The sequence below is a fragment of the Ceratina calcarata genome, unplaced genomic scaffold (genome assembly GCF_001652005.2).
Source record: "Ceratina calcarata isolate Rehan_Ccalc_2016 unplaced genomic scaffold, ASM165200v1 scaffold205, whole genome shotgun sequence".
In the NCBI taxonomy this organism is placed as follows: Eukaryota; Metazoa; Arthropoda; class Insecta; order Hymenoptera; family Apidae; genus Ceratina; species Ceratina calcarata.
The window spans coordinates 203,038-219,169 of NW_017142138.1; the positions used below are offsets into that span (position 1 = coordinate 203,038).

The window sequence follows — 16,132 nt, forward strand, 5'->3', positions numbered from 1 at the left end:
CATTATTAGTTTATAACATTTTTAGTATTTGCCGTACGTGATTACCTTTAAAAATTTTCGTCAGCCCAGCTTAGTTTTAATCCATTTGTAGAAATATTTCAACGGGAAAGACAATAATCGGTTCGATTAATTTATCACACAACGCATCCGTAATCCCACCGTTCAATTAAAAACCCAATAGTTGTTATATGCGTACGTGCACACATCGTATAGGAGAATTTATTTAATACAGAATTCATGATTTTCCCCTTTTATGCGTGAAACTATCATTTTAGCGTGTGGAATAAATGTGAACCATAGTAATATAAGATATCCTGAGATAGGAGAAAAGGAAACTACACACATGTCTGTGGAAAAACGGGTTGAGATTGGTTCCATTGAATTTGTGAATCGAAACGATGAATGAATTTTTTTTCTTCGAATCTCGGCATCGATTCTTGCAGCACGGCGTCCCAGCTCCTCTTCGCCGGAAGTTTCCTTTTCACATTATAATGAACCGCTTAACAATTCCGATTTTATTAAGAGTCCTCCTCGGTCGGAAGGGTAGCAAGGAGGGAGGGAAGACGAGCCCGTTTTCGGTAGACCGGAACGAAGAAAGGGGGACAGGGGCAAGCGAAACGGAAGGAAGGCGTGGCACGGGCTGTGACAGCCAGAAAAGCGAGAATTGGTAATTCGGAAAATTTTAAAAAGATTTTATTGCTTCTTTATTGAATAAAAATTTATACATATATAATATTATAAAATTAGAACGTCCTTTAATAAATACCATCAAGTAACCGTTCACAGTTTTCTGTTGCCGTCAATAATTAAATCCAGCAAAAATATCTATTTTCCGGGGTTTTTATGTAGTTGTATCACTTGCAGTCTATCTTTATTGTGGAAGACGAATATTGAAATCCGCACGGGGCAATCTTTTTGAATGGAAACACGAAAAACGCGGGCCGAGTAAAATCCTGCGTACGAAATGGTTTACGGTTAAGCCCTCATACATACATTTCATAACAATTTGTTACACCAACGGCTGTCCGGTATTTTCGTTAAAATCGTGTTTCGTTCCGTGAGATTCCCGTTCGCTTTTCTTCCTCCGTCTAACAAAATAGATAACGATAACGCAAGAATCAGGAAAACTCAAATTGCCTGACAAGCAGTATTTTTTAATTCTGGAAATGTGGAGATTGCTGGCTATTGTGTTGGCTAACTCATTAATTAATTAGAACAGAAGTCTTGAAATTAACTTTAGTTCTTTAAGCAAGATTTAATTTCATAAAAATGACGAAGAAACAACGGAAAAGTTGAGAGTGGAAAGCAGAATCGCATTAAATACATCGACCGTTACATAATCACGGTTAAGCAGCGTTAACTTAATGAAAGTCGATTTTCGAGTTTAATTAAAGAACCAGGGCGGACGAAGGAAAAAAAGTGTTTAGTGGCTGAATTTAATTAAAGAGTAACAAACGCGAGAGCCACGTGAAACGGATAGAACAAACAAATAAAACAAGAAACGAGAATGTGCAAAAAAAAAAGGCATGTTCGACTATAAATCAGTGTCTCTTGTCAATTCGCGATGACAAACCGGAGATTAATAAATTGTAGCTTCGAGGATGCGATTGGAAACGAAGAAATGAAGGAAAGCGTTTAGCAACAAATCCTAAAAAATGTCAGATTTATGGAAGCCCCAGTATTTGTTTTTCGTAGAGATTTGTGTACAAATATTTGAGGGAAATGAACGTTTGCAAACGTTTGAAAGTTTGAATGTAAACTATATTCTTGTTTTATCATTTTTTAAGTGACAGATAGAAAGACAGAAATAGTGAAATATTCTAGCAGAGTTTTATTCATAAATATTTTTAAAAGAAAGTGCAATTAAAATGTTTCTTTTTATTTCCAAAAACAAGGAAAGTACAATTGGACTTATACAGTATTTGTAATAATGTTTTACGTAGCAGCATATTGAATTCAACACGTAGAATGGTCTATACACAACTTCTCGGCTGTTAGATTAAGCTACGTACTTGTAGAAGCGAGTCACATTACGTATTTACTTGTTGATACTGTACTCGTGTGCCTTGTCTCACCGTAACTTTCTTAACAGTATTTAAACAAAATATGCTCGAGACGTACAGTTGTTTATTACTTCGTACCTCGTTAATTAAAAGTTTCTTTGGAAACTTTCTGAGACATTTATTTAAAAGCAATTAGAAAAACTATTTGATACAAGAATACAATCTTATGACAAAATTCATTTTGCGCAATAAAATTTCGTCTGAACATTCCAAATTTAAATAATCATACTAAAGTAAATCGCGTACATTTATTTTGCCTTCATTTTCATTTGCTTTGTGAGATTACAATCAGAAGCAATTTGGAAAAGAAAAACGTTCAATTCAATTCAGATTTATCCAAAAACACTTCCCTGTCCCATTTCGAATTTGCCTAAAACGGAGTACAAAGCGATTCACTTCGAGTTGAGTTCACTGCGTCAGTTTGTAAGCTTATCGAGCGACAAAGTAAGTACCGGGTTCGATATCGACGGTGGGAGGCCAGTCTCGATTAGTCGATCACCGGTTGGGAACGGGCAGTGTCTCGAAAAACGCCGCACCGAGCCAATAAATTGTCAGCCGGTAATCTCCTCCGGAAGTTTCCCGATATTTCACAGCGGTAACAGGTAAATCGGCCCGGCCCATGAAATTGCAAGATCCCGGGGCCGTTGTCGAGTGCCACGATCGATTAGGTACCCTTCCGTGAACTCTGTCACGGATTACGAGGTCCGGCCTCGCGAAAGAAGCTCGAATACCGAGTAAAGAGGGACGATTAGGCCGCGTCAAGACGGATTATGTTACTAAAGAGCTTCAAGCCTCGTTGTTCTCGCCTATGGAAATTAGAAACGATAGCCATAGGCGTTTGAGCGCTAAAACCATCCGCTTGATGAATATATGAAAACGTTGTTCCTGAAACATTAACACTATTCCTACCGGTGTCAAAAGACACCTGAAATTTTTGCTTAAAATTATTATTATTAGTTTAATACTTTTTCCTCAATATGTAATACGTCTTAATATGAAAGTTTCATTTAACGTTGATAATTATTATTGTGCCAGTTTAAAACACAAGAAATAAGTGAAACTAATTATAATCTGGAAGAGCGTATAATATCTGTGACAGTTCTTTCTACTAATTATTTACTTTATCATCACACGTTAAGCACAATTTTGCTTTCCATTAGGAGACAGAAAACTCGTCACGTAATTTATAATCGCCTACCTGGCATAATTTAATCAACGCCGGAAATCCTTTGACTGAAACTTGCAACGACACCATTATCATCACTTTTTCCGGTACTAACTACGCTACCGTATATTATCGCACGTGATAATGATAAAGCCGAAGCGACGGGCTAGACGAAACTGTACTCTACGCCCGTAATAAGATTCATTAAATAGAAAAAAATTACAAAGCGTACTACAGGTGCGCTACAGGAACGTTAATGTCGCCGAGGGACACAGGTTACTCGAATTTCAATTTCGTATCGAATTGCTTCATGCTTGATTTTGTAGCTGACTCATTCCATCGAATGTCATCTCGTACTGATCAATCTAAATTGCAACTACTGTGCACGCGTAGGGTGTAATGTTTGTAATCAGTTTGAAATTCCTTGAATTCACATCGTAATGATTGTAATTCCTGCATCTAACAGAGATGAGATAACGAAGTACATTTCTTTAATTGCTAGCAGAATATCAAACGTTATTTGTGTGTTTAGTCTTCGCAAAAACATTAGAGTTTGAGTTAAGTGAGTTGAATGTAAAATACGAAATACGAAACGATCGATTCTGCCGAAAACTTCGTCGATTCGCGGACCAGCAAATTGCCGGGAAAGGGTGGAACGAGACCGGAAGTGACACGATCGTTGTCGGTGCCATTGTGCTGCCTTTGGCGGACGCAGTCAAACGTCGGAGCCAAGCCATTTAGGCTCATCCGCTTTAATTGGCTTCGTTTGTAATTACGGCTGAGAGAGGAGGCTCTACTAAGGGATGGAGGACAATAAGAAAAGAGGCGGTGTAGGTGGTGGTGGTACTGGTGGTCGTCGGAATACGGTGACGTGGATTGCGGCCTGAAGAGATCGTGGAAGTGGGTTAGGGGTGCGCGGCCATTGTCGGAGGTCTTTCCAGCTTGGGAAAGAGCCGATAGAAGTTCGCCGAATGAAACAAAGGCCTGTGTTTCTTTCTTTTCACCAATTTTTCTCTCGCCCGGTTTTTTCTTTGTCGGTCTTTTACATATGCATCCAAGAATATTCGCATGCGTTTCGCAACAATATTATTAACACGCAAATTTCGTGGTTCCATTAAAATCTCACGAGAGATTGACATTAATTCGAAGGAAATTCGTGTGAAAGGTGCAGTTAAAAGCAGGTGACGGAACGACCTGTGCCTTGAAAACTTGAAACGATACTTTTCAGTGATGATCACAACTTGTGTGGCACACCTTAGTCAGCTTCCTGGCGGAGTGACGAACACGCAGGTTGAATTCAAGAACACGGGATGCGTGGGAAAACGCGTGCATGCGTGACGGTGTAGATTTGCATGAAAGAAAGAAGGGTATTGTCGTTGATCCACACACACACACACACACACACAAAAGGTGGTTACAAGTCGTAATTCTTGTGTCACAGAATTTGTGGTTCGATCAATTTTCCATTTTTTTTTCTCTCTCATCGCCCTATAATTACAGGAGAAAAGAATAACATGTCTCTTTCTAGCCATTTCTGAAGAGTGAATCTGATTCACTTATACTTCATTGTAAAATACCTACAGGTAATTATTGTGTAAGATCGTTTCTACATAAATGCAAATTCAATGTTTTGAAAAACTGTAATAATTATTGACTTGGAAAGGAAAGGAAAAACGTATGAGGTAATGAATAGAAATGTTTGAGACGTTGCTTAAAACAACCATAACTAAATCGTATCCACAGACATATTGATCTTAAAATAATAAGAGATTCAAATCGGAATTGTCACTGCTTTTACTTTTCCATTTCAAGTACTGATGGAAAGATAATATCTCCAACTTAATGAACACAATAATTCACTTGACACACTCAATTGAAGAATAACTATAATGTAAAGCGAAACAAGAGACTGATAAATAATATCTCATTGAACAAATTATTTCATACAAGTTATCCAACAAACTAAAGCATTCAAGTGTTATAACGTACGAATTGTATCACGAAGTAGAAAACATTCTGAACGTTACTCAATACATCGCACACACATAAACGTAATCGAAGCGCGAACAGTAATCATGATGAACAAATCTTTGTATGGTACGATTAATAGGAATGCGGGAGAAAGTAGAACGTGATTGTAGACTATTAAAATCACTTTCAATTTAACTCCAACACGAGAGTTTAATCAATTTTAAACGTCGGACTTCTTGCCTGCCTTCAGATTATCAATTTAAAAGTATTAATACTTCAATTATTTCCGTTCAGACCAAACGTTTTTGTATAAATTCTTTAATTATCGCTTTATTTTTCTTCCATTGTGAAACCCGACCGCTCTATTTATGTTTCATTATGATCGATGCTGGAAAAATTGCAGCTCTCTGGTTCCGGAGTACAAAACTTCGTGGATCGATATCATTTTATTTGGTCACGTGCCAAGATGTGCGCGAGAGAGCTAGCTATTTAAATTAGCGGCGGCTGAAACGATAAATACTTTCATCTTAAATATTTAATTTTGATACACGTATAACGAACTTAGAATTAGTATTTGCGGTCTTTTATGAATATGATTAAGATATAGAGTTTCGAATTGAAACGAGAACTTTGATATAGAATGAACTGATCATCGCATTTAATTGCTCACTGATTGTTTTCGAGGAAATTACTGAACATGATCGTAGTATTATCCATTAGAGAATAATCGCGCGATGCGAAGATTAATTGCGCTCCGTGGGGACGGAAAATTTATGGATGTTTGGTCAAAATTTGAATCGATGCGAAAGGCACGGAGATGTAATTACACCTTGGCTACGTAAAACGGGAAGGGAAGTGATTAATGCACTCGGCAGTAATTAATTGACCGACTAACGATCTCGATGAACTGCGACTTTCGCTACGTAAAACTGGTGTAAACAATTGTAAGATATGCAATTTCAACTCGGCACCTTCAACGAAAATACATCACCGAGTACGTTTAATCACTCTAACAACCTCAAGCTTGTACCAATAAGATTTAATTATCTAAATATTGTTAAACAAATGGAAACGTAATATTTATATCTGGAAATCTACGATCTTAATTAAGTATATTTGTATTCCTAAAAATCTTATCATTAAACCAAGCTTTTAAATAGCCAATCAGCTGAAATGAACCTTATTTTAAAAAATTCGTTGCTTTTAAACCGGGTCGAACTAAATCGGGTTGGTACAACCGAGTAGGTTAAAAATATATCCTAGTACAAAATAAAAACTCGAGAAAAGGGTTGAAATTAATTCGAGGCGTCGGAACGGAAAAGAGAACTGTATTAAGGGACGGAAGTGCATCATACCTCTGCAATGGCTTCGCCCGTGGAGAATCGACAGCTGCGAGAAAGAAACCCTCTTTCCTCCCCACTCCACGTCTCTTTCTCATAGACCACGTGAAACGGAGCACGTGGAAGAGAGATGCTACTTCCTTCATCTTCATCCTTTTTCCATCCCCCTCCTACATCGTTGCTCCTCTCTTCACTTCACATACCCCTCTTACGTACTTTCGGATTCTCCCCACTCACCCAGCCGTCCTCTTTTTTATCTCTCACTCCCTTAATCCATCGTCCCTCTTCGTCCAACCCGTTGTCTGCCCCTTCTTCGACGTTACGTTTCATTGTTCCCATCTCTATCTCTGTTTCGCTCGTTGCGCGGTGCACGAGTATCGTGCGGCATGGTCAACAGGTAGAAGAGACAGACAGGTGGCCGGACGATGTATTCATGATGTCGGCGACGATCCTGAAAAGTGGCTAGTGGCCGCGATCGTTCGCCGCGTACGCTGGATATTCCAACATTCAGAATTTGTTATCGTGAACTCTGATGACAGCGTAAATTCTAGTGACAGCAGTGGGCAGACGCGAGTATTTCCCAAGTTTTTGTGTTTCACCAGTGTGCATTTATAATTCAGGATAAACAAATTGTTTAGGACGTGTGTTTGCAATCACTTTTGATCCTGACGTTATAAAAGATGTCATAATTGAGTAACTAAGTGATAAAACAGTATTGTAGTTTTATTGTACAACTCCATTATGTTGCGTGCCATACTTGAGCGATTTGATTTACATCAGACTACATATAAAATTATTTTTGTAACGTCTTATCATAATTAGCTGTATTATAAGTTTCATAATACGCGTAACAAGTAGTTTCGAATTTCTTGGAATAACAAGTGAGAGAATTCAATGTTACGGAGAATTTCTGCCAAGTGTCTCTGAAGTGCAAGTGAAACACTTACGGATTGGGGTTGATGACAGACTGAATATCAACAGGGAGAGAAAGATTTTTTGTAATCTTTGTCGACTGTGAAAGTGGAACTAAGTGTGTTTCAAGTATCTTTTGTTATCAGAAGTGTAAAGAGGGAGTAGTAGCTAGCTACTTGCATCTACTACCTTAGTAGCTGGCTTTGTGTCAGCTGCAACGGAAGATGTAAGTGTCGATCGATATTTGTGTCAAGTATTTTGCATTCTGAATGAACGCGTGAAAGAAATCCCCTGCCTGGCCTTGCGCGGAACTCACCATTGTTCGCGAGACTTTGGATTTACACGTTCCTTGTTAATATTCCGTGACTTTATGCGTGAGTCACGCTCAAAGAATCGTTGAAGGACAAAAGTTCCTAAATTTTCGTATAAGCAAGTCAAAATATGGAAACTTCGTACTGAACGAGTATCGTACTAACTTCGCATGTTAAACAATTACAAATATTTTATTCAGCAACACAACCAAACAATTGACAAAGAATAGTTTGTACGAGTCTCACGTGTTCAGCCCATTAATAATACTTGATTTAGTTTAAATCGCTAAAAATCATTGAATTTATAGGCTATTAAAACGTTTCACGCCTCGGTTCCTCGTCAATGCGGTCGTAAAAGTATAACGTCGCGCGGCTTATTCCTACTTGCTTCCAGTCGAAGTCCTTTAGACGAGATCGATATAATTTTGTTCAAAATTCTAGCTATACGATTATTGGCAAACCTTACGGTAAATTCCGTAATAGTTACATTAGAAGCTGAAAATATTTGTTCGATAATATTTGAAACAATACAGTAGCGCTATGACTGTTCAAACACAGTCGGACGCTGGCTCAGAATTATCATTTTCGAGATCTCAGTGTTTGTCAAATCGGGTTTCATACTCTGTGTATCCGCGAATTTGATGATATTACAGAGTTTGAATAAAAAGACGTCGATTCTGTTAAAAAAATATGACACCTTTACTGGTCGTAATTTTTATTAGAAATATAACTAACAATATCTACAGATTATCAGGTTCTGTACTTGCTAATTAATTATCAAATCATCTCATTGATTAGAGAAATCATTTTCTGCGATTGATGTATCGCATTTTTTTCAAAATATGACAAGAATCGTCTTTTATAAAATTACGAGGACGCAACAAGCAGTCGTGCAAATAATCGACGTCCCATCTGGGTTTACCCATAAGTTGGCAACACACGTAAATTGTCGTTTCATACGCAGTAGTCGGAATTAATGGCTAGCGCAATAAGTCCTTAAACAGCCGGTATCTCGACGTGAAACAATGGTAATTCGTATCATTGTCTTGTAAGTATTCCAAGCGAAGAGGTAAGAAAGGAATAACCCTCGAGAAGAGAGTATCCTTTTGTTTTCACTCTTGTCGCTTTTTTTTTATCCGTACTGAGAAGCGTCTTGACGGGAGCAAACTGTTTGTCTCCTCCTCGCTCTTTTTTCTTTCTGGGAAACAGTTTTCCCGTCTCTCGATGTCTCGTTAAAGTCGTGAAATCTAAGTAGAAGTTGCTCTCTTGCGAACGACGCGGTGCGACGTCGACAAGTGGACTCGAAGATGGCGACGAAACTCTTCAGGTGTCGCTTAACCTTTCGGTTTTCCAATTAAACGGCGACCAATCGGAAGAAAGGATCCAACCTCCAGCTTCAGGTCTCGTTGTTCTTCTCAAAACCGATCGGACGATTCTTCTCTTATTCGCGTAGCCGTCGATTGCCGATTGTCCCTCGATAAGAATCGTCACCGCGAGGGATTCACTCTTTTATTGTCAATTAAATTGCTACCGTGTTCCGGCGATGCAAACAATTATATCGATTGAACTGAAGAAATTAGACGTGATCAATTTTTAATTAATACTTCAATTAGCGATTTAGAATTAATCTAAATTGATCACCAAGTTACTTTTAAACTGCTTCAAAATGTACGATCCTCCAATTAAGAATATAAATTTATTGATTTTCCAGGTAACAATCAAAACAGACCAGTATCTCCAAATGTTAACTACAATCATGCCGTTCCATTCAAGATTTACCCAAGCCCAAGTAAACGGCCTCAAGATTCGATCATTGGTCCATCTAACACTCTCCTAATCCCATTTGCTCAAGGATACGTTCCCTGTGCGATTTAACGAATGATCGAAAGCGATCAAGATGGTGATCGCGAGTGAATCCCCTCAGGACGTCGGAGCGTCCGGTAAACTGAGACGGTCCCGTCGACTGTCCTCGACCAGGGGATTGAAGGTACGAGCAATCGCAAACACAGCTGGTCAAGCGACGTCGCGACCGGATTTGAATCAGAAGCTCGGACTGTGTCCCATAGTTAGTCTGAACCTGGCCGATACGAAGTCCCGAGCGCCGATCAATTGGGAATTGAACGAGAGGATCAGCTTGAGCAGTGGATCGAGCGCGGGTTTAGAGGTGCGTCCGGACGCGAGAAAAGGAATCGAGCTGAGCGAGAATAGGAAGAAATCGGATACCGACGAAAGGACAGTTCGTCGAGAAAACATCAACGGTGGAAGAACAAACTTGCGGCTCATGAACGTGTCGGGTTTTGGCCCGGATCAAGATAAGAAACGCAAGGATTCGTGGACGATCGAAATCGACGTGATCGAAAAACCAGAGAGAGAAAAGGAAGAGGAGGACAATGTGATCAAGAGCGATTCTAAGTATGAGATAGGAATCCCTAGCGAAGGAACCGCTGGGTCTAGGAAGACGACGAAACAGAAACGACAGCTGTCTGCCGGTACTAAGACTCAAAAGCCTGCGAAGAATGAAGAGGACGAGAACATGAACGGGAAATGGGGCAGAAAGAAGACGGAGAAAACGAACGACTCGATCACGAAGAGGCTGGAATTGATCCATGAACTGAACCAGAAGATCCTGGCGAACTATGAGCGGTTCCAACAACGATCCAAGTCCAAAACCTATTTGAAGGAGGGCAAGGAAACGTTGTCGAAATGTAGCTCGAAGGAACAAAATGGGAAAAGCCGATCAGCATTGAACGAAGGGAAAGAAACTCGGAAGGAGGAGCACGTGTACGCTGAAGCGAAGCGGAAGAGCAAGATGAAAATGGAATGCGTAAGCCAGAAACCGGATCAGGACTCCTTGAGACAAAGGAAACTGGACATAAATAAGTTCACGTTCTCGAAGGAGTATTGCGAAAAGCTGACCGGCACGAAGGATCACAGATTGGAATCGTTGAACGAAAGGCGATCGGCGAGAACGTTGTCGAAATCACGAATACTACGAGATAACGAGAACTTCATCATGGCTCCGAGGCCGGGATTCGACGAGCCTGACGAGCATAAAGAGAAGCGGTTCTCTATGAGGATCGAATGCGGTTTCGAGTCTAAGCGAGAAGCACCCACGTCCGAGAGAAGGAGCGTTTTTTATTTGAACGAAGAAAACGGGGAGATAGGTAAAGAGTCAAGGGAGCACGTAGACACACCAATGGACGACGACACCGATTGTCTGGGGAGCTCCAGATTGTACCCGGAGAGCTACAGCAATCGCTCTAACGAAGCGAGAATAGGAGACGATCGTGGCCGAGATCGCTTGAGGACGGAAGAAAATCGAGACGAAACAGAGACGAGCTGCAAGATCGATCGGACTAATGATAAGTTCCTGGAGGAGAAAAATAACCGGGCTGGCGTCGACGAGACGACACTGGAGCACGAGATTCTCTCGAGCCTCGACGAAGCTATCGACAGCTTCGATCGAATCGAGGAAAAGGAACCGAGGAAATTCGACGAGAAGGAGAATGGGACGGTAGAAGAGCTCGATGATTCTATACAAATAAGTAGCCCTTTATCGAGGACGAATAGCCCGAAGACGGGCAGGCTTCAGGAGACGTTTAATTCCTCATGGGACTCTGAGGTCGGCGCGGACGCCACTGGCGGAAGTGGCTGGGTCAGGATACACACCGGGATCGAGAGCAGTCTCGTATATCTCACTCTGGACACCACGGCCAAGGATGTCTGCCGAGACATGCTGCTGGGCGACGACTTGTCTCTGTTTATACAGGTAAGCGGTACCCGAACTTCCGCGGCTAATTATTCATTCGATTTACGACGCAGAAGTTTACGCGGCCGCTCGAGTTAATGAGAGCAGGCGGACATGCTAATGAGCTACGCTGTACGTTACGCCTTGCGTGTACGTGGGTTGTTTGCTTCGAAGTGTCTACAATCTCTTCCCTGTCTTTCCTTGTTCGTATTAAAGCTTCTATATTTACGAATTGATACATGTTGTGCAATATTGTATTGCACGACATAACTGTCCATTTTTTCAATGACAATTTTTAAATTAGCAATCAGTAACTTTCACTGAAACAAAGAAGTAGTGCTTATCACTGCCTTTCCTCCTGTTGAAGAAAGTCTCTCTTTTACGAAAGGGTACGATAACTCGTGATGAGAGGTCTCTTTTCTCGCGAGTACGATGAAAGGAAATCGCGTGGCTCCGCTTCAGACGAGGGAAGAGATTGGGGGAGGATCTTGCGGTACGCCAGGATTTCCGGTCCGCTCGTTGTCGCAGACGTCGTTAATGCTCGAGCACGCGATAAAGCCCCGCAGTGATATTCCGTTGAAATACCCCCCCTCCCCTTGCATTTTTTCTCCTCCCTGCTCTTTTCACCGTGGATCGTCTCTTTTTTTTTTTACCAGCTTTCATTTTTCTCCCGCAACCCCCGAACTGCACCGTTTCCTGTTCTTAAATCGTACTTTCTTATCACGTTTCGCTTCGCCATTCCGCTCGCTCCAAAGTTTAGTGTCTTTTATAATCATCTCGTTCGAGACCTGATTACCGATGCGACGAAGAACAATATTTACGTTTATTATTAAACGTAGTTATAATAATATTAATTATACATGTGCATCTTTCGATGTATAAAACCATAAATGAAAGTCAATCAAAGTTGAGTATCTTGTTAAAATAATAATTATAGAAGAAATATATTGTTAAGCTATTGTATTCTTGTCAGGTTTTATATCAGTTTTTTTTATTGGTTCCTATTTATGGAATGCAGCCGAGTTATTGGAAGAATTTCTCTCTTGTTGCTGAATAGGAATCGAAGTTAATTTCGATAAGGTAACAATCGGCTTCGTACGGAATATGGATTTTCTATTTGGAGAGAGTAACGGTGAACAAGGTACGGGGCGACATTTGTAAACCAACGTCGATCCGGGCTTGCTTTTATTAGTCTCCTCTTTATACATTTGCGGAGCATAATATTGTATATTGGAAACGTGATCGTTCCGAATCTCCAATACCCAATAACAACGGCAGTTTGTGGTTCCAATAAACCAAATATGTATCCTGCTAAGTTAGAAAGCCTTATGACACAAGAAAGATAAGAACTGTACTCCAGTTAATTGGCTCGTCGTATCTTGTATTGGGAATCTAATTTGAAAAATTTCATACATTTTACATCCCGTTTAGATGACTACATTATTTTGATTAGAGTCAACAAAAACAACAAAATTTCTCAATAATTCATTTTTAATTAAAATAACCCAGAATATTAATCTTGTATCAATGACAGTTCAATGTCTATCCCTTTTTTTTTTTTTAATAAAAATCTGTTTTTCATTTGCTGATGCGCGTATCTCGTTACATTTTCAGTTAACGAATCCATGATGATAAAGAATAATTGAACTGTCAGAGTATGAAGTAATTTCGTTCCGCGTAGCGCGTGGTAATGACAATGCAACCGCCAACGCAGTGGATATAATCTTTCCTACAAAATTAATTCCATATCATAAAATAATTGGACATGACGTAAAAAATACGATGAATTTAAAACAAAAGGAAAATTATAACACAATGTACGGTAGCAAGCCCTTTTGAAAATCCTTTTATTCCGAATTAATACCTAATTAACTGTTATTATTTTCGGGTTGATTCATTTGTCAAATTAATGTTTGCATTCAATTTACGGGTTCGGATTTTCGAATGCGTTCCTCATCGATTTTCCGAAATTTTCGTTTCCATCTCCAACTCGACACGACCCTTTAGCTATATGTATATATGTATAATGAGAAAGACGCGGGCTGGCTCCTCAAAGATAACGAGGTACGCGCCGGTAATCAAAGGAGGTCGAGACCTTAAATAGCGCGGGCGTGCCTCGTGAAAGAACCAGCCCGACTGGATACAGTTCCTAGCCGGCTACTTGAAGCCCAGCCGAGCCTTTCTACTTACGCTATATGTACAGACGGCCGCAATAACGACGCTGATGAACTTGGTGTTTTCGTTTCGTCTCTTCCTTAATCCTTTTTTTTTGTTGCTTCCTCGGCTAGGAATCTTAGCCAAGAACTTCTCTGATAAGATTACAATTCTATGAGAGCAACATGATTAATAGTACTCGGAGGATTAAACAATAAGTATTACGAAACAGACACGATCTTGAGCAAAAGCACATTTGAATCGCTATAACTTTATTATTTAATTGATCATTTTACACTTCGTCATATAATCATAGAAAATGGTAATTACATATCGTAAGTAGTTACGAACACAATTTGTTCAACGAAAGTTAAAAAGGTTACAATATTTTATTCGTCTTTTCTTTCAAGAAAGACCATATTAATAAGGATTTTTGCTTATTTGCATTTCGATTGCTTAGAAATTAGAAATTTCATGTTTGGACTTGCTCATGAATGTGAGAAAATTTGAGTAACTCACAACCCCAGTTGCAAACCTGTTCCGCCCTTATGTAATTAAGCACCTGTTCACAGTGTAAACCGGTCGGTCAGTCACGTGTTACGAACTGACTGACTTTCTTGCCACGGTTCTCTCAGATCGGAGACACCTGTTTCAACGGAATTCTCGAACGCGTCAGCTGCATACGTTATATGTATATTCATACTCACCGTTTGGGGCTAATAAATGGAGGGTCCTGACATTATTATGATGCTAATTGTTCTACAAATACAAATGAATTTCATATACTTTAAGAAAATCAAAATAGATAAATACATTTTAAAACAAGTCAATTAAGAAGTTATCGTTTGAGGCAAACATGATAACTATTTAACATTAATCAAATAAAAAGAATATGGAATTGGAAATTTGTTTTTGTTAATAGTTTCAGACATGAAGTTCGTGGATCAATTTTATAAATAATTTGTCTCAATTCCTGTTATATAGTTCAAGTAAAAATTTCAAATCTTTTAGCAAAAGAATAGTCACTGGGTAACTAATACTTAAAAGCGATAAATAATTTTAAACGTGAATAGGTATCATCAGATTTCTCGAGCCGTATCTATCATAGCATTTTTCATAAAAAAAATGAAAGTTCTCTCGCTTGAATCGTCGCTTTCGTCGCAACTATCGCCAGGGCGTGTAATCAATAGAAACACGCGATTAAGCTCGAATCACGATTCATCGCAACGGATTTGCCTTCGTTTCTTCGAAATCACGTTCTGTCCCCGGATTAAAAATCTCGGCAAAGTTCATTCAGCTCAATTGGAAAATTTGATAGCTTTTTTAAATCAATTTCTCTGTTTGAAATCCAAGAGAACCACCACTACCTTTTTGACAAGTCATTGATTTTTACGTTTATTCGCAGTTTGTGCTAATTAATATATTTCTTGCTACTAACTATACTTTACTTTATTTACTATGATATAATTGTAGTAAATAATAAGAGGACTTATTATAAAGTCTGCAATTCTGTTCTTCTTCTATTTTATTCCCCTATTAAAGTTTGATACTTTTCACGCCATTTAGCATGTCATAATATTCAAATTACTTTGTAATAGTAGAAACAAAACTCCACCTTTGGCAATGTAATAGAATTGCGCAAAGTATTTCTAAATGCCCCCAATTTCATAAATCTCAAGAGCTGTCCCGGCTAGAAAGGGTACAATAACTGTTCTCGTTAAAATGACGATCAAAGAGGGACGAGAGATGTAATTCTGTCAGTCGTGGCGTAAGTCATGTCCCGATTATGCGCATTGTTCCCGTAGACTTAACGGATGAGCTTCGCGTGTCAAGCCCGTTTTAGATCTGCCTCGGAGCGATTGCATCGCACAAAACGCTGGCTTCCGGTACTGTGAACATTCTAAATCAAAATCCGGCGCTAATTTCGCTACGCGCATCGTGCAGTTTCCCCCATAGAAATCGCCATTCGAGAATAATCGTTTTGAGAACATCTGATCTTTCACGGCCACGCGTTGTCTTCATGAGTGTTAAAATAAGTTGGCAGGTCATTTAACACTCAAATTTATTATCAGTTATTATCAATCTGGTGTACTTAAAGCTGATTATCAAAAGAGTCCTTATTTTGGGCTCGTCGAGATTCAAACGACATTCAGACCGCTATTTTCTTTCCATTTAAAATCACGTCAATAAATGTGGATGGTTTCTCGACTAACTGGAACTTCAAACGTTTGAACAGCGAACGACATTCAAACATTCCGATTTATGGGTCTCTTTCATTTCAATCGTATAGAATACGGCCACAGAAGACCATTTAATGATTATCAGAATTCAACGAACGGTCAATGACTTGGCGAGATTTTTCTTTCATAATATATAAATGCCGTTCTTCAATCTAAAATCAATATCATTCAGCCGCGTTCCGCTTTTCTGTACTACTTACCAACACTTTACATGTTAATCTTTGCTCG

At 39.4% G+C, this 16,132-nt stretch overlaps 1 protein-coding gene and 1 long non-coding RNA gene across 4 annotated transcripts in view; one reads left to right on the forward strand and one right to left on the reverse strand.

The window, feature by feature from the left end:
- Phlpp (PH domain leucine-rich repeat protein phosphatase) overlaps window positions 1–16,132 on the forward strand; it is a 99,422-nt gene that overhangs the window by 28,678 nt on the left and 54,612 nt on the right. The window contains exons 1-2 of one of the 2 annotated variants that reach the window (XM_018019757.2): window positions 6,899–7,677; window positions 9,474–11,531. In XM_018019757.2, the coding sequence (XP_017875246.2) occupies window positions 9,660–11,531 (1,872 nt within the window). In that variant the 5' untranslated portion in view covers window positions 6,899–7,677; window positions 9,474–9,659. Of the gene's footprint in view, window positions 1–6,898; window positions 7,678–9,473; window positions 11,532–16,132 lie in introns of those variants that run through there. The other variant, XM_026811231.1, reaches the window with a different exon arrangement.
- Window positions 1,859–3,426, reverse strand: LOC113463950 (uncharacterized). Of its 2 annotated transcripts, XR_003388783.1 has the most exons (3): window positions 3,262–3,426; window positions 2,516–2,968; window positions 1,859–2,433 (listed from the first exon to the last, which is right to left on the reverse strand). It is a non-coding gene; the product is annotated as an uncharacterized LOC113463950 (long non-coding RNA). The 2 variants fall into 2 exon arrangements; XR_003388782.1 differs by lacking the exon at window positions 3,262–3,426 and having other exon boundaries at window positions 2,516–3,034.